The sequence below is a fragment of the Brassica oleracea genome, chromosome C2 (genome assembly GCF_000695525.1).
Source record: "Brassica oleracea var. oleracea cultivar TO1000 chromosome C2, BOL, whole genome shotgun sequence".
In the NCBI taxonomy this organism is placed as follows: Eukaryota; Viridiplantae; Streptophyta; class Magnoliopsida; order Brassicales; family Brassicaceae; genus Brassica; species Brassica oleracea.
In genome coordinates, this window is record NC_027749.1 from 3,954,372 (window position 1) to 3,973,244 (window position 18,873).

An 18,873-nucleotide genomic window follows, 5' to 3' on the forward strand; every position below is an offset into this window, starting at 1 on the left:
CGATGTTTAATTAGAAGCCCATTAAACAAAATAGGAATAAATCGCCGAAGCGCAGATCAGAATTGATTTAAAATGCAACGCCACGTGTCGATCTCATAGAGCAAGAGTTTTTAATCAGGCGCTGACGTGGACGCACAGGAGTGAAGCAAACATCTTTTTATATATATAGATAGATAGATTGGCTTAGAAGATTTTACCTATAAATAGAACAAAATTGAACTAATCGGTAAATGAATGTAACATTTTTACCAAAAAAATAAGAGTCTCGTGTAGGAGACCTGGGTTACCGACAACGGAGATAAGGTTACATATCTTATCACTTTATCAGGCCATGAAGAAACCACCATGAGTTCCTCGTGAATCAGAGAATAAAGCCCGAATCAGAGTAATTCTATATTAGAGTAAAATTATAGAGTACTATTCGAGATGATCTTATACCAACAACAAACTAGTGACTACTATATGAATAATTCACCCATAGCAGTTTTTTGAAAAATTTCAAAGCTCAGCATTTTGTTAGGAGGTTGATCAAACGTTACCCATTTGACTGACTCACTTATTTCGTTCAGTATTGGATATATATATATCTGCGATGACAATAGATATTTGCGGATATATATATATCTGCGATGACAATAGATATTTGCGTAGCTGATATTTAAACAAGAAGTGGACGTGCCGGAGTGGTTATCGGGCATGACTAGAAATCATGTGGGCTTTGCCCGCGCAGGTTCGAATACTGCCGTTCACGTTTTTAATTGCTATAAGTTGTAACATTTGACCCGTTTGTTGACCAAAGACGCTTTTTTTTTGTTTGAACAACGACCAAAGACGCTTAACAAGCTTTAATTGTATCTTGGCGAATTCTGTTAGTGATAGTAAATTTTGTTGGCTTTAATATGACTTAAAAATAATTTTTGCGTTAAATCAGAACATTTTTTTTTTACCACAAGAACTTTATTAATTAAATTGTAAAAGGTGAATACAAATACTGAATCAACCAAACAGGAGGAACATAAAATAATATGAAAGAAATATTACGATCACTAGCTTGTTTTGCCAGAACATCCGCTGCCTGATTCTTCTCGCGATTCACATACTCCAATGAACACTCTAGTAATAAAGCCATCCAATACCTTATATCACATAAGTAGTTCCCCAAATCAATTTGTTCCTTAACTTGGTTAATAATAAGACAGAGTTCTTGATTATCGCCTTCAAACCATACTCTTTTTCAACCACGAACCCATATCTGTTGCAGAGCAAACAGAAAACTCATGGTCTCACTTATAAGGGATGATTGAACTTTTCCAATTTGAGCATTTCCGGCCCCAGAAAAACTCCATTACGATCTCTTGAAATCCATCCAATCCCATCAACCATATGCTATTAGAGCCAAAGCTATAATCAAAATTGCATTTTACCCAATTACAAGGAGGAGGTTCCCATTTCGATGATTTAGTACCATATCCTCTTCTTTGCTGTCCAGTTTGAAGAACATTCCTACACCATTCAATATTTGAATCCATTGCTCTTTTAATGTCTTCACTAGGATGAATATTTCTCTTATTGAAAACAAATTCATTCATTGATTTCCAAATCAGCCACAAAATCCAGAAGACCAGTAATTTATTTAGCTCCAAATCCGGTAAAGATTCCATTATGCTAAAAAGAAGTTGAATATTATCTTCCAAAGTATTTGAAAATAGATGGACTGAGATAATACCTGAACATCTCCAAATAGCCGTAGCATGAGGGCAAAGGAATAAAACATGATTGATGGATTCATCTTCAAGACAACACCTCTGGCATGTAGGATCAATATTAATCCCACGAGTACAAAGATTTGTATACGTAGCTAGTGCTCCTGATATCACTCTCCATAAAAACTGTTTTATCTTTGGCAAGATGTTCAACTTCCAAATTTTTCCTTTAATTTCTAAAGAGCCTTCAGGTCTTAAGATCTCATCTCCCTCATGATAATAGTGAGTAGCTGTCCAGTATCCCGACTTGACTGTGTACTGCATATCTTTCGTGAAAGGCCATATTAAATGATCTTCTCGAGCAAACCGAGATAACTTGATCTTCAAAACTTGTTCCACATCAATAGGCTGTAAATAAAGCTGCAATTTCTGAACATTCCACGTTGATGTATCCTGATCAATAAACTCTTCCACTTTCATATTCCGATTATATGAAACTTATATAACACGTCTTGGCGGGACAACTGGTATCCAGTGATCCATCCAAACATCAGTCTTTTTTCCATCACCAATCATTGTGCGAAGTCCTTTTCGAAGTAGTTCCTTGCCTACTTGAATTGATTTCCAGCCATAAGAGGCTTGCTTAGTATTCGAAGACTGTAAGAAAGTCGACGAATGATGATATCTTCCCTTATAAAGTCTACTCAAAAGGGGATTCGGATTTTGCCAAATCCGCCATGCTTGCTTTGCAAGTAAGGCCTTGTTAAAACCTATACCTCCTTTTTTCGGTAAACACAACCTTTTCCAAGAGACCGAAGAAATTTTTCTTCGTTCCTCACCCTTTCCCCACCAAAACTCCGATAAAATTGCATTAATTTCATCACAAGTACTCTTAGGTAGAAGAAAACAGCTCATAGAATATACTGGTATAGCCTCTTCATGTTTTGCCTGAAGAACCGATTTGATCAATACCTGATATTGACCCCTGTTTTGCAGTATATAAATTCTTTTTTTTTTTAACACTGCAGTATATAAATTCATTTCGATATAAAATCATATGTAAACGAGCTTAGATGGATAGCATCATCATTGATTGATCGATCTGACTCTTGGTCTCTGTTCTACACAATGCAAATCTCATTTCTCTAGTCATCTTTCCATTTATCAGGTGACATCTCACAATAAATTTTAATTGGTGAATTCAACTTCCTTTCGTTTACACTGTACATCCAAAAAGTGTTAGAATTTAATAACAAACACACCAATCTCTGTTAAAAATCCACAAGCAAATTATGTCTTAAACCCCTAATCTGTTACAAACCCAAAAAGAAGGTACTATTAGTAATGCATCCTAAGTTTGTTTATTGAAGCTTTATACTGTTAAAGAAGAAGAACTACAAGCCAAACTATTTACAAGACACACCATACGAGAGAGATGGATTTGCATTTTAATAAAAAAAAAAAACTAAGATGATACTCTCCAGCGATTCCTTGGTGGTACGAAGATGATACGGTGTTCATATACCGCGGCGGTGCAATCGCGAGGCGACTCGAAGAGGGAGAGAGACATCTGCTTATCAGCGACACCGACATCGAAGTGGATCAGCCCCGAGCTCTCCGGATCCACGTGTATTCCCTTGACGGCGAACCACAGGAAGAGCTCCTTCTGCGTCACGCCCGATAAGTTCCCGATCCTCCCATCGGAGAGGACGCCGGTGATGTTGTAGTCGAAGTGGAACTGGCTTTCGAATTTCGCGTCGCAGGGAACGGGGAGAGCGACTGTGAAACGCCCCGTTTTGACGTCGATTGAGAAATTGGTGGCTCCCTTGGGGACTATACCCGCGGGGAGACCGCTCTCGCGGAGGTAATCGTAGAACGAAGGATCCGGTAGCGAGGAAAGCTGAAGGAAGATGGTGGAGGAGAAGAGAGCGGTGATGAGGAAGGAGAGATCTCGAGGAGTACTCATCGGAGAGGAAAGTGGTTGTTCTGTTGAAGTTTCCTCCTCCGGCGAACAAATCCGTTTCTTCGTTATATCAGTTTCATTTATTGGTTTTATTTTGCTTACATGGTTGGGCCCTTAGGTGAAATGGGCCGGGCCGAGTTTAAAGAAATAAACAGCCCGCTTGGTGATTATACTTTTGAAGTAGAGAAATTGCAATGTCCATAAAACAGAACCAAGAATGCGTGTGTATGTATGTAATAAGAAAATAAATAAAACAGAGCCTCGTCTTTTTTTTTTGGTTTAACCAATAGAAACTTAAAAACTCTTTCTTCCTCACCAAACCAAAAAAACCTAACAGAGTTTGACAGTAACAATGAAGAAGACACATTCTTAGAGACTCAAGAAACAGCACAGAGATTGAATTAAAGTAGCCTCATTTTTCCATCTCTCGTGGTGTCGATTCTACGGTTGAACCACAAACAGAGGCTGTAATAAAACCAGGAAAAACAATAAACATTGATATTAGTAGAGATCTATTTCAATTCTAGGAAGTTCTATATCATTATTTACAATTAAAATGATGTACTAAAAATGCAAAATGTGGTTCTTGAATGTGTCAAAGATAGAGGATTGAGAAAAACTTACAGTGTCAAGGCTAACAGGCTTGCCATCTTCTGCAACGATATCGACTACCGTTCCCGTTTGATCAGACTGAGGATAAGAAGTTTAAGGGATGAGTTGAGTCAATAATCGTTTTTTCAATCTCAAAAGGTTTAAGAGGTAGGATATGGGATCATGACAGAATTGTTACACAGTAAGCACAAGAATTCTTCCTAGTAGAATTGACAAGTGAATGATAGAGATTGGATATTGTAACGAAAAGTGATAGATGATTCGTCGTTAGTGGAAAACAAAATTGGTAAGGCATGACTAAGGAACGCACCTCTATTTCATTCATTAACTTCATGGCTTCAACGATGCATAGAACTTGTCCCTTCTGCACTTTGTCTCCAACCTAAAGCAGCAAGAAAGTCATATTATTACGAATCCAGACAGTGAAATGCAAAAAAAGATAGAAAATGGCAACTTATCGACATGCCCATTTCATAGGATTATCCTATATTTATCGTTTTCATTCTTCTTCTTTCAAATTTACTAAGCACATAACCTCTACCTGGGTTATGAGCTAAAGAAATTAGTAAATAGAGTTTGGACTATTTACAAATGATCAGCTACTTAAAAAGTCTCTATACAGTTCTGAGCTAAAGAAATTAGCAAACAGGATCCAGGCTGTTTAGAAATAAAAGTATTTGTAGAGTTATAGGCTAAAGAAATGAACAAAGTATCCGAACCTTGATAAAGGGTGGTTCACCAGGTCCTGGACTACGGTAAAAAGTGCCTGCCATGGGACTTTTAACAGTTGGAAGCGACGATTTCGCAGGACTAGGTGGGGATGGTGGAGGCGAGGAGGCTGGGGTAGAAGAAGGCGCAGGTGAGGCAGCAGCAGGTGCAGGAGGAGGAGGGGCTGATTGCACATAAGATGGTTGGTTTGGTTGCTGCATCATAACATAAGGCGCAGGGGATTGAGGCGGCTGAGGTAAAGCTTCCTTTTTCCGAATGACAAGCTCGCAGTCGAGTTGTTTCAACTGCAACTCAACAATGTCTCTAGAATCCACAAGCCTGCAAGACGGAGGGAGGTAAGAGTATATTCTTCAATCATGGACGTTGACACGTTTATGTGATGTAACAAGGAAACATTACTTACTTGACAAGAGTTGTTACTTGGGTCAAGAACTCAGAGATAGACTCCTCTGTAGCTAAATCAGCTGAAGAAGAAGAAGAAGAAGCATTCTTTTCTTTAGCTGATGGCTCATCAAGTTTTGCAGGAGCTGAAACATTTGATGATGCACCTCCACCAACCTTTAACCAGAAATTAATATATTTTTTTGGAGAAACACTTTTTTTTCAAAGAGATCAGTAATTAAAAAGCTTACCTGGTTAGATTGGGCTTTCACCATAGGGTAGCTACTGCGACTAGGCTGCAATTTATCAAATGCCACAAAAGTTACATAAAACAAAATGATTTAATGCATTTTCAGGGGATTCAGACATGAGACCAAACAGGATTAAGACCAAACTGCTATGATGGGGTATTAAACTAGCCTATCAGAGACATAACTCCCAAAAATACAGTTGATAAATACACAAAAAGGCCAATCCTTTATGGGAGAGAAGGGTGTGTACCTTGGAGAGAAAGCGAAGCTTAGGCTTGGCGGAGAGACGGAAGGAAACTCTGCGAGGGAGACGAGAGCGAGTGGTTGGGAGAGGTAACTGCGACGAGGTTTGGGTGGCTCCATAGACGGAAGCAGCCGGAGAGGTGAGGGAGAACGGAGAAGACGCCATTCTTGTTGCAGATCGGGTTTTAGGGGTCTCTCGATGAAACCAAAGGGCTCAACAGTTCACTCCAGCTATAGAGAGAGAGAGAGATAGAGATTTGTCTGAGAGACTCGGATCTCGTTTCTTATGATTATAAATCGCTTCCAGATCTTGCCACGTGTCAGCTATGATCTGTAGCTTTGTCTATTTTCTTTTTGTCTCATTTTTTATCATACATTTTCTTTAAATTACCGATAGAAAAAAAAAACAATTCTCTCAAAGCATTTTTTTTTAGTTTTGTTACAAAAATAACTCTAAAAAAGAAAATAACCAAAATAACTTTTTTTTATTTTGAAATTTTTAATACTATTTTTATTTTTTAAAAAATTTGAAACTTTATCCCAAAAATTCAACCCTTCAACTATAAATCATAAGTCTAGATTAGTTAACTTACGTAAAAATATATTTTTATCTTTTAATAAAACTTATTTTGGTCATTTTCTTTTTTAAGAACTATTTTTGTGACAAAAACTTAAAAATGATTATGCTAGTAAATTTCTCATAAAAAAATGATAATTAATATAGAAAAATTATAAGATTTCTTTGTCAATAAATTATAAATTCAAAAATTATGAATATATGAATAAATCCAAGTACATTGGCCTAGTATACAATATGCCAAATAGATTAAAGTTATAATACTAGGCCAAATTGGATTTGGTGAACAACTACAATGAAATTATGACTTGTTAAAAATCTAGTTGGAACATCCATTGAAAACAAGCACATACACCATAATCTTTGTTTCAACAATCCATGTTACTCTCCAAATTTTAAGTCATCAGTCAAGCTTGTGCAGTGGAAAGACCTTCTCAACCTCAAATCAAGAACTAGCTTAACCACTAGTTAATGAAACTTTTGATATATAAAGCATATAGCTCATCATACTTCATAACTTTCCAGCGTTTATACACCCACTGTTAACATTACAACTGAATCCAGTTTAAGGAACAGCAGAGAGTTTTACATACATAGAGCCAAACCAATTACACGTTGATGGAGAATGATCCTAATACTCTATAGCAGGAGTGATATATATATAGAGAGAGAGGCTCAGCCTGACCTCGCTGCCTCAATGGCTGCAAGCAACTCATCAAATTTTGCCCCGACCACTTCCTTTATCACCTTGTTGTCCTTCAAGATCTTAAAGGTTGGAACCACTCTAATTCCTAGCTCCTGTGCCACTGGCTGCAATCAAGAGTTCTGTGTTACCACTTAAGAAAAAAAAAAAGAATAAAGAAAAAGTTAACACACCTTGTTTTCTTCGTTGCAGTCAAGCTTAAGAAACACCATGTCCTGGTACTTCTCTGATAGCTCTTTGTATTTAGGAGCCATAACTTTGCATGGACCACACCTACAGAGAGATCCCAATGACGATTATTAAAAATTAAAACTTTGATATTTCTCAACACCAAAAAAAAAAAAACATTTACTAAGGAACCTTATCTCAAACATTCATATTGATGTGAAAGCAAACAACATTTAGGCTTTGTTTCTTAAATGCACATACTCTAACTCTCGGTAAAGATTCATACTTTTGTAACCAGCAAACCCAACAAACAAACAAAAACATAACTGTCCAGAGAAACAGTCTGATAATGTAAACTCAAAGGGATCAAAGATTAGCTCTAATCTAATCTAATCCATTGAAGTTACTCAATAGTTAGACGTAAATATAAAGACAAAGGCAAGGTAAAGACAGCATTTTTCTTGATGGGCATGAGAAGCAATAGAGATTGCAATTAAAGGTGAAGTGAAATTCGAACAAGCAACAAGAAGAAGTGATCGGGAACACACCACTGAGTGTACATGTCGAGGACAACAAGCTTGTCACCAGCGGCTTTGACAACTGGCCAAAACGTGTCCCTGTCAACCTCAGTCACCTCGCCGACACTGACATTCACCGTTTCTAAGCTACACCTCGCCACACAGGAACCGCCGATCCTCTTCCTTAAATCTAACACACCACCAACGCCAGAACAGGATCCTGTTTTCGCCGCGACGCCCGAGTTCGGGATCCGGCGGCGCTGCTTCGCCGGACGTAATCCTCCGCCGGACGGGGTGGACGGAGCCGGAGAGTAACGGAGAGATACCGGTGGCGGAGCGATTCGGAGAGAGAGAGCCATTGTAGAAGAAGCTCGAATCCAAAAGCTTTGCAATGATTTGGTTTAGAATGTGATCTTCAAATGAAACCTGAGACTTTTACTAATATCACTATCTAATTAGTGTGGTAAAGACAATAATACCCTCAAATGAACGAGGAACAAAGTTGACATTTGGGGGGCTTTTTCGTACTTTCGATTAGTGGTCGATGGACGCGAGGTGCAGAATCGTCGGAAAAAAGTTAAGGTGTCTATACCATATTTTGTCGCAGCTATGTGAAATGACGGTTCCATCCCCGTAATGTAACACTACTGGCGTCTTTAATAATTCAGATCAGTAATGAAAACAAATTTGAGAAACAAATTGTTCAAAAAAGAACAAAAAATCTACTTATATAGGAGATTTTGAAATACTATAGAATTTGTATGTGTGTTATAAAAACAGAAATCGTATGTGAAACTATATACAAAATACTACCGAACGTAGTAGATCAGTGATTTAAGCGTAAATGTTGGTGTTGTTGTGTGTTCATAAATCCGATAGTGAGAAACGTTTTATGCCATGTCACTGGTACTATTATCAAAAACTAGTTCCAAATCTATGGAGAGAGATTAAAACTCGAAAATTTAACTTTTTCTTGATTAATAAAAAAAGAACTATATACAAAATCGAATAATCATATATGATATATCCATTACCATAGCAATTGACAGTCACTACATGAAAGCAAAGACTTCTCAACATTTCTATTTGGTAGGAGTGTTTAAATTGGACGAATCAAAATTATTTGATTTGGGGAAAAAAAATTATTTGATTGAACTCAGAATGAATCAGAACTTAAATCGTTACAGTATAGTAATTAGCTTATGAATGATGCGTATTAAACGGTATGAAAATTATGTTTGGATATTCAAATCATATAAAAACTTTTAGTTTCATAACTTTTGTTTATAATATACACAAAAGTCAAAAACATAGCAAGTATGGCTTTTAAATCTTGAGATAATCATTGTCTATTGGCTTAAACACATGAGGAGCCTCTTGTTCGATAAACTTCAACTGTCCTTTCGCAAGATGTAAGTAAACTATCCAATCTCCAGCGCTGTTATCCACCACAGGACTTGGTATTGTCATCACGTATCCAGTTCTGCTTCCTAATGGGAGATGGTACGATCCAAAAACCGGCGAACCCCACCCGAAATCAATCCGGGTCACCGGAAAACTCTTCCCTGAGGAGACCACGAAAGCGGGTCCCTCCTCGGATCCTGTACCGTAGATCCTTGATAGACCGGGACCGGACGGCGAGTCTCGATCCAATCAATTAAATTCAAGAAATGGTCTCTGGTCACTGAACTCTCCAACACCTTGTGAACTTCGTCAGCAACCCAAGACAATGACTTGTGAGTCAAGTCATCGATTATTTGCTCACCGAATGGGACAGAGAGGACGTTACCAAAGTAAGTGTTGGTTTCTTGCTCCGTAAGTTTCTTCCTTCCGTCAACAACTATGCCGAGTTTAGAGTTCAAGAGTTTTAAATCTGTCGTTGTTGCGGCGTGTTTAGCCACGAGTTTCCACAAGAAGGCGCTGAAAGACTCGAGTTTCGTCCTCTTACCGTTACCAGCCAGGGTTTGGAGCTCTCGCACGACATCTGCTTTGATGTAATAGATACGGCTTGTGAGGATATTGTCCGGGTTGGTGGTTTCTTGTGGAAGGGGCAACGACGTTACAGGCATGTACATTTGGTCTACTGATGAGTCGATGACCAAGGGTCGTCGTGGGTTTAGGAGAGATCTGTTGAACGAAGGCATATAAGAGGTTGGAACATCGGATCGGGAGATCTGGGCCCATGAATGGAGGAACATATTCATTGAATATGCATCAGCTATACGGTGATCAAACGTGCATCCTACGACTAGGCTCCCACATTTCAGTTCAGTAATCTATAGATAAATTACAGACAGTATTATGGAAAATTTCACAAATATTTTAATAATATATAAGATAGATAGATCGATCTACTTAATAATCAATTTAGCATGGTATTAAAATCCGGTTTATACAGTTCAACTCGATATATAAACGATGGAGTTCAAAGTTGGTCCATCAATATTTGTATAAACATTGTCGATATTTGATGGCCTAAAAGCCATTATTTTGAGGAGACGTATTAGGATAATGTTTCGAAAAATGGAAAAAATGTTAAGTAATATAAAAGATAGATACATCATTCTATTTATCATCAATTGGTTTTATGTTAGAAGTTTATCTAATAGTAGATTATGTATAGTTCTGTGTTTGGATTAAAATGAATTTATAAGCTACTTTTCAATATTCATAATTAATGATCTTTAAAATTTTCTATTTATATGAAGTAGTTATTTACGGCTTTCCCGATTGTCACCTGAATAGCAAAGACTCCATGCACTTTCATGGGAACAAACTTGGCAATACTTTGGTAAGGATCATGCAAGTTAAGCTCTCGGAGTTCCACGTCAGCAGCGGCTTCTACCACTTCAACGCCGCCGTTGTTGCAGAGAATCTCTGACTCTCCGGTGATGGGATTTGCCACGACCTCGCCGGCAAGGACGTAGTAAGAGACGAGAGCTTCCGCCAGTGAAGTCTTGAGGACATCATTTGTAGTGTTATAAAGTGGTTTCTTGTAGAAGAAGCAAACGTTGATGTCGACAGGAGGGAGAAGAAGGTCGAGATTGGAGACACTGATGATCATGTTTTCCGGCAAGGGAAGAAGAGGAGAAGAGGCCGGTGCAACGATCTCCTTCCTCGTGGTGGTCACGTGGAAACCGCGTGCTTCGGATGTGGTCATCAAGCTGCTGTGAGATCTAACTCTGTTTAGAAACTTCAGACTGTGGAGAGAAGAAGAAGAGGAAAGAGGACAAGGAAAGTGAATAATCATAGTTACTGGACTTTTGTTTTGGTCTATTTCTTCTTTTGGAAAATTTCTAAATAAAAGCTTGTGATTTTCTTGGCATGTGGGAGCTAGAAAGTTCTAACTACTTACGTGTCAGTATATTATTGGCTTGATGTTTGATTTGTATATGTTATATTGACGTAATATTTTGACAAAGTCAGTTATTGAACCCCAAAAAGGAATGAAAGTCAGTTCTTTGCAAAGAAAATCTAACTTGGAAATAAGTACAGAGTCAGGAATTTGACCTGGTGGTGTTTGGGCGTTCTGAACATTTCTATCTTTTCAAAGTTGTTTGTTGGATGCTGGTTGAAGCATTCTGAAGATGACCCAACTAAGGCTTTTAGACAACAGGTTACAGTGATACGAACAGTAAACAAGTTGTATTTGTCCTTTATGCCTTAAAGACTAGTGAGAAGTTGCCGAGTTTGTGGCATATCGTACAAACATCAGCTTTCCTATGATTTTATACGTGCCATCTCCAGGTTTATTATCAGTTGTGACACCAACAATTTTTTATGGGCATGCTTAATGATTAGTTCTATATGTGTTTGAATTTGTAAAACCATGCTCTACACTCAAGAATTATAGAGTAAGGCAAGATTAAGGAGTGATAAGTGGGGCGGAAGTCGCTTTAAGAACAAAGAGTGTTTCAAAAAGTTACTTGAGAAATATAGGCTCCGATTGTTACGATCTGCACCGCTCCACACCGCAGTAACAAAAATATCCACATATACCATATATTATATATTTTTTATAACTATTAGAACCGCACCGCTCAATCCGCTGTTACAATTCGGAGCCATAGAAGAAAGAAAAAATTCTCAATATAATTGTGTTTTTTCCATGATATAAAATATTAGATTTTGATCCGCGCTTGGAAAGCGCAAAATTATTTTTGAACTTAAATAAAAAAATTTTAAATGAATGCTATATTCTCTCGTTTTCAATTTAACTGTTGTTCTAGAGTAAATTTTCCGTTTCAAAATAAGTATCATTTTATAATTTCAATGCAAAATTTATTAACAAAATTTTCTGTTTATTTTTCTATTGGTTGAAATATGTTTAGGTTTATAGGTAATTATGTTTTTATTTTGGAAATATACAAAATCATATGTTTTATTAATCTTTGGGCATAAACCTAGATAATTAAAATGAAACGGATGTAGTATAAGATAATGTATAAGTTTGGGAATACTTATTCAGAATCGAGGAACCAAACCATACCAAACTCAAAAAAAGAAATTACAATTGAACTGAAATTCATAAATAACTGAGCAGGTCTTATATCTATGGAACAAAAAAATTAAAATTGAACCGAGAACCGAACGAGTATCTGAAGTTTTAAAATACAAATTATTTACCTACAAATATATTATATTTAATTTTTAAATAACCAAATATCTTTAAAATACTATTTATAAACAGAATTACCAAAAACAATTATTCGAATAATTTTATTCAAAATATAAGCAATGTTTCATATCCGATCTGGACCCGCCGTCAAACTAGTAAACTCGGTGGCCGTATATAATTCAGATATGCTTATGTTTTTTATGTAGCATTCTATTAGATGTTCCACCAACTGATATATTTTCACAAAATTCGGATTTATGAAAATTTATTAATTAAAAATATGAAAAAAACCCAAAAGATTTTTCGCTAACCCGTGAACCGACACCGGTCGACCCGGTCAAAATTCAGAAAAATCTTAATATGTTCTTATAAATTGATTTAACTTCTCATATATTTTATAATAGTACATAAAACTAAATAAACTATTTGATTTGTCATATAAGGTAAATACATTGTATTTATGTTATGTATTTTAATTTATAGGATTTTTAGTGATTATCTAAAGTTACATGTATGAATTTTTTAAATTAAAATTAGTTACGATTTGGTTTTTCATAAGAAAATAGAACAATGTTATCACACATTTGAAAAAAATATGTTATACCATAAAATAGATATGAAAATACAAAATTTATTATTGTGATCATGTTCCCTTACAAAGTTATTAAACCTTTATATAAGGGATTAGGGTATAACGAATGATATGATGTCACTGATACATGATACATATACACATGAGTTTTTATTATATGGTATATAGCAGTATACATGGATTTAATGTGACATTGTCTGTAAATGGGGTAAGATAGAAGAACATGTTAAGATATATTTAATTTTGAAATTAAGTAAACCAAACCGAACACAAATCATAACTGACCGGTTTCAATTAATTTGCTTTGATATTATATACTGGATCCATTAAGATTAGGTGTATTAAAGGCAAAAAATCAAAAGATAAATAAAAGCATTTATTATGATATAGTTAGAGAAATATAAAGGAAGACACGTAATTGATGTCACATAGTGATTATGAACCGCTTCTGGTGGAGATGCGTAACAGACTTCTAATTTGGACGAGTAAAGCCCTATCATACGCTGGAAAGCTGCAGTTGATAAGGTCTGTTATAGCTAGCATAACCAACTTTTGGTGTGCTGCCTTCTCTCTTCCTCAGGGCTGTATCGACGAAATAGAGAGTATGTGCTCTGCTTTTCTCTGGAGTGGATCTCCAAACATAACCAGTAAAGCTAAGATTTCATGGAGGAGGTTTGTACCCCGAAGGAAGAAGGTGGGTTAGGAGTGAGAAGAATAAAGGATGTAGTTCAGGTATTCTCTCTGAAACTAATATGGCGGTTGTTTGAAGCTTCAAACTCCTTATGGGCTGCCTGGGTAAGGACTTGTTTGATTTGCAATGAATCTTTTTGGGATGTTAAGGAGCGGGCAGTAGGTTCTTGGGTGTGGAAAATGTTGCTGAAGCTACGGCCTCTCGCACAAAAGTTCCTACGAATGGAGATTCACAATGGCAAGTCTATTCGATTTTGGACTGATCTGTGGCACCCACTAGGTAGATTGATTGATCTCATGGGGGATAGAGGTCCACAACAGCTAGGGGTTATGCGGAATGGTACTATAGATGAAGTTTTCGTTGGAAATGAATGGCGTTTTCGTAACTGCAGAGATTCGACCATTAGAGGCCTGGCTGACCGGATTAGAGAGTATAGAATCCATCTAGTTGCTGATGTGGAAGACGCTGTACTCTGGAGAGATGGCTTAACGGAGTACCAGAGTCGATTCTCGTCTGGAGAAACCTAGAATCTTGTTCGTACACAAGGAGATTTCAAAGAGTGGAGTAAGGCAGTGTGGTTTACCCAAGGAGTTCCTAGATTTAGTTATATTACGTGGCTGGCGGTTAAAGACAGATTAGCGACAGGCAGTAGAATGAAAAGTTGGGGTCAAATACAAGGATGTGTCTTCTGTGGGGAGCCTGAGGAATCAAGGGATCATTTATATTTTGTGTGCCCCTACACTTTTACACTCTGGTTGGAGGTGACTGGAACGTTGTTGTCAAATGGGGCTAGTCCTGATTGGACCACGACACTGCAGTATCTTACAGCCAGGCCGCATGACTATCTATCCTCTATACTTGTGAGGCTAGTGTTTCAGGTCTCGGTCTACTACATATGGATCGAGAGGAATGAGCGTAGACACAACCAGCGGACGCGTGCAGTAGGTCAGCTTGCGCGCATTATAGACAAAGTTGTCAGGAACAGAATCACGTCCACGAGATATCATGAGAAGCTACTCCTACAGAAGTGGTTTAGCATACATAGTTAGGATATAGAATTTATATTCTTTAAGAGTGTTCTTGTACATATACTATCTATTTGATCAATAAATTTAACATTTCATAAAAAAAAATATAAAGAAAGAAAAAAAAGGTTAGTCTAATGAAAGGGTTCAACAACCTTGGATAAATATATTTTAAAGAATTATTCTCTTTTAATAGTATACTAGATTTTGACCCGCGCATTTTTTTTTTGGATTTTAGACAAAGTGTATGAATATATTTTGGGTATTTTTTGGATCTTCAGATACTTTTCAAGTTTCAAATTATTTTTCAGGTTTTCGGGTACTTCTAATATTTTCAAATGTTAAATATCTGAACCGACCTAGACCTATTACCTACCTAAATATTACAACTATTTTACATGTATTTGAATTATGATTTCGAACCGACCCAGATATAAAAGCAACAGACCTAAAACAAACCAAAAAAATTTCAAATATCTATTTGGGTCCAAATGTTTAGGATCCAAACCCAGATAGAAAGGAATCGATCTGAATACCCAAACTTACTCTCTCATTATATGTTGTTTTTATCTTACAAGAATTACATTTTTTAAATTGATATGACTAAAGATTTACTTGGTAGATTTAATTTTGTAAATATTTGAAACTATATAATGTAAGATGACATGGTAAAATATGTTTAACGACATATGATTACTATTTTAATAATTAATATATGAATATTATATATCATGAATATAAAATATATTGCATAGCGTTATTGCTTAACAATGATTAAGTTGAGAGATAAAATTAACTCATAAAAACGTGTATAACATAAAATGAAGAATAATAATAGATTTTTTTTAAATAAGAGTTTGAACCATGTTTTTAACTGTATGATTAATTGTATCATTAGGGTGTTCATCATGAAAATATTATATATATTGTATTAATTTGGGTATGTAGTTCGTTTTAATCAAGAAGTATAAACAATAAACAATTAAATAATGTATATGGACGGGTTGCATGCTTAGAAATACACATGAGGGGCTAAGTTCCAAAAAATAATAATTAGTTAATGAATAGGTTTAACAATTTTGTTTACGTAGATTTTTCAAAATGATTCCCTTTGAACAGTATATAGATACAATTATTGGATCATGTCGAGCAAAAACCCTAATTTTTGGATCTGATTTGTAAAGATTTCATTAATGTGGGTCATGGTCCAGCGACTTTTCCTTAAGCGCCCATGAAGAAGAAGTCTACGGTTCATTATTTCTAACTGCATTTTCGGCTTTTTTTTTATTATTTCTTTAATAAACGTAAAAAGACAATAATGTCCTCATCTTCTTCCTTGGCTATGTCGAGCAGAAACCCTAACTTTCGAATCTGATTTTTTTTAACAATTCTTAGCCGTTATCACTCTTTTTCTTAGGTTTTCGCTCATTCATCATATATCTAATCTATTAAAAGTGAAGTACAAATTTGAATTAACCCATGATTTACTTTATTATTTACAACTCATGCCACTCCCTTTAATTAAAGATTTTCTAATTAAATATATAACATACGATTGGGCTCAAAATCTTTGCAAATGGGCTCAAAATTACTTGCGTTTGTTTAAATTCATTTGGGACAAACTTTTTTCGTGTTAATTAGTTCGTATGAACTGTATAACCAATCGTATATGTTTGGTTATCAAAACCATTATAAATCAAAGTGATCGGATTTATATCAAATGTATTTAATTCCTTGATCATGGCATTAGCTCATAAGTCATAATGGAATCATTTGCTAAACCAGCTAGACAATTCTTGCGTTCAAATTTTTAAAAGAACCATTATAATTTTCGTACAGTCACGCTGCAACCAATCTTCTTTATGATTAAAATATAATAATTCAATTGTTCACGTTATAACAAGCACCACGATAAATAAGGTTAAATAACCAATTTAAATCAACATCTATCCAGTTTAACATATTTTCGGATACTAATAACTTCATATTCAAATCGTGATTCTCTCACGTATATTTCGATCCTATTTAAAAACACATTGCTTTATAAATCTAAAATGTGATTACTACTATAAAATCTTACCATATAATTGGTCTAGAATATTTTAATCAAAATCAACTACTTTGCCAATATTATTTTTCCAAAATATATAGATCCTATGTGTATTTAACTCGTATAATGTCAACTTCTATTTAGTATATCTTATTAAAAAGAGATCAACTTTTCATGTACAAAATAAATAGTCCATTTATATTATATACAATAACTAAATTCAGAAATATTTATAATTTTGTACATGAATACTATGTATCTGACATAAAAATAATTTAAATTTCAAATAGTTTCTTAAATTTGTATTACTAATTGCATTATACTATACGAACTAAAAACACATTTAATACACATATTAAGATATAAAATAAATATGACTCAATAATTAATAAATATTTAGACATATATTTTTTGTCCAAAAATAAGTTCTCCATTAATAATATAGATATATAATTAGTAATTTTAACATTTTAAATATTAAGGTTTGAGTACCATATATAATTATCAATTAAACACAAAAAATAACTAATACCTGAATGTATTAGTAATACAAAAATGTAAGAGAACCGAGAACCGAATGGGTACCCAAATATCCAAAATACCATTTATATACATAAAATATTAGTTATATGTAGTATTAAAAATACCAAAAACTCTAAACATACTACTGATACACCGAACTATCCGACAAATCGAAATACTTGAATATTTTTTTATCTAAAGTATTTAAATTATTCCAATTATTCTAAATAACCAAATTACCTTAATAGTTTTTTATCCAAAATATTATAGTTTATCCGAATAACCCGATATATATATCCAAAAACCTTCCAAAATTTTATTTTTACCCTGGATTATCCAAAATTAACCGAAAAAATCTGAACCGAATTGTAACCGAATTGGAAACAAAAATTTATTGGATAAAAGTCGGTTCTTAGAATTGTTACCCGAACCGACCCTGAACTGAAAGAACCGAAGAGGACCCTGAACCGAATTATATAGATAACCGAATGGTTCATATATCTCTAGAATCAAAAAAAAACTGAAAATCAAAATAATCAAAACGGAACGGAACCGAAAACCAAACCCACATGCCTAATACATTCAATGCGATAATTATCGAACAACGTTGACCACAAATGCTAAAGCACAATGATTACCTATCGTTTATGAGTATATAATGATTTTACAAGGCAAACACCCGCGCGGGCGCGCGGGTCATGATCTAGTTTTGAACTTAAGACATGATCTTAAACTTGTAACTCAAGGAAAAATTGATTTTTTTGTAAGAAATCCGTTTTTGGGCGATTTAATGCAAAACGTCACAGTTCCTTACCGATTAGCGTTTGTACGGCGAGTAAACGTCCAAATAGGCCGATTTTAGAACCTGGGCATTATCAACTTGATGGTGGCCTTCTCTGATTGACAATGATTGGCATAAAACTTACCATTAGTTGTAACCGTCGACTTTTTTATTAGTCAAGCATATATGGTATAATTTTTTTTTGTCTACCGAGTTATGTTGTATAATAAATAAGGAGATTGACTAAACCATTAAATTTGATGTGTATCAAATTACCTTGTATTGCTAAGAAAATATTAAGTAAGACCAAAAAAATAATGAGTAAAATAAAAAGGTGCATTAACCTTTCATAGATAGATTTTTTAAAACTCATTTTCTTTTAATAGTGTAGATAGATTTCGAATGAAACTCAACTAATCTTCGAAAATAATATCAACGACTAGTCTGGTTTAAAATTTTATGATGAAGTTTCAAACATGATATTATCTTGTCTGGTTAATAAATTTTAGTTTTGTTTTCAGCATAAATCATTACATCACCAATGAATTTAGGCTTTGCTCCACATCAATCTTTACCACTAATTCACTAAATACTACTGCTTGATTTATCTATTAGTTGATGGTGACCTTTCAAACACTCTTTGATCTCTAGTCTCCACTAATGAATTCTGACGGATACTTAGTCAGAAATGAGGTTACCGAACAAGATCAATAGAAGAAGGTGGAGAAAATAAAATTAAAAATCAC

General features: G+C 35.1%; 3 protein-coding genes, 1 non-coding gene and 1 pseudogene across 4 annotated transcripts; 1 reads left to right on the forward strand and 4 right to left on the reverse strand.

Moving 5' to 3' along the window:
* The first annotated feature begins 669 nt into the window (after positions 1-669).
* TRNAS-AGA lies at positions 670-751 on the forward strand. The gene has a single exon. It is a non-coding gene; the product is annotated as a tRNA-Ser (tRNA).
* Positions 752-3,215: 2,464 nt separating this feature from the next.
* Positions 3,216-3,734, reverse strand: LOC106325370 (the record flags this gene model as incomplete). Its single annotated transcript, XM_013763427.1, is given in 1 exon segment — positions 3,216-3,734. A coding segment is annotated over 1 exon segment (454 nt), but the record flags the coding sequence as incomplete, so codon positions are not given.
* Positions 3,735-3,847: 113 nt separating this feature from the next.
* Positions 3,848-6,150, reverse strand: LOC106322469 (biotin carboxyl carrier protein of acetyl-CoA carboxylase 1, chloroplastic). The gene is made up of 7 exons (XM_013760495.1): positions 5,890-6,150; positions 5,640-5,684; positions 5,411-5,565; positions 4,998-5,325; positions 4,589-4,660; positions 4,291-4,356; positions 3,848-4,131 (listed from the first exon to the last, which is right to left on the reverse strand). The coding sequence occupies exons 1-7, from the start codon at positions 6,046-6,048 to the stop codon at positions 4,108-4,110; spliced, it is 849 nt and encodes a 282-aa protein (XP_013615949.1). The 5' UTR covers positions 6,049-6,150; the 3' UTR covers positions 3,848-4,107.
* Positions 6,151-6,937: 787 nt separating this feature from the next.
* LOC106324740 (thioredoxin F2, chloroplastic) lies at positions 6,938-8,264 on the reverse strand. Its single transcript, XM_013762714.1, has 3 exons — positions 7,879-8,264; positions 7,336-7,435; positions 6,938-7,269 (listed from the first exon to the last, which is right to left on the reverse strand). The coding sequence occupies exons 1-3, from the start codon at positions 8,205-8,207 to the stop codon at positions 7,135-7,137; spliced, it is 564 nt and encodes a 187-aa protein (XP_013618168.1). The 5' UTR covers positions 8,208-8,264; the 3' UTR covers positions 6,938-7,134.
* Positions 8,265-9,174: 910 nt separating this feature from the next.
* LOC106326637 lies at positions 9,175-11,008 on the reverse strand (annotated as a pseudogene).
* Between the last annotated feature and the right edge of the window lie 7,865 nt (positions 11,009-18,873).

Coding starts and splice junctions, on each gene's coding strand:
- LOC106322469 (XM_013760495.1), bottom strand. CDS start 6,048: ATGGCGTCTTCTCCGTTCTCCCTCACCTCTCCGGCTGCTTCCGTCTAT. Junction 5,566..5,639: donor TGAAAGCCCAATCTAACCAG/GTAAGCTTTTTA, acceptor TTCTGGTTAAAG/GTTGGTGGAGGTGCATCATC. Junction 4,357..4,588: donor AGTTAATGAATGAAATAGAG/GTGCGTTCCTTA, acceptor TCTTATCCTCAG/TCTGATCAAACGGGAACGGT.
- LOC106324740 (XM_013762714.1), bottom strand. CDS start 8,207: ATGGCTCTCTCTCTCCGAATCGCTCCGCCACCGGTATCTCTCCGTTAC. Junction 7,436..7,878: donor CTCGACATGTACACTCAGTG/GTGTGTTCCCGA, acceptor ATCTCTCTGTAG/GTGTGGTCCATGCAAAGTTA. Junction 7,270..7,335: donor ACTGCAACGAAGAAAACAAG/GTGTGTTAACTT, acceptor TCTTGATTGCAG/CCAGTGGCACAGGAGCTAGG.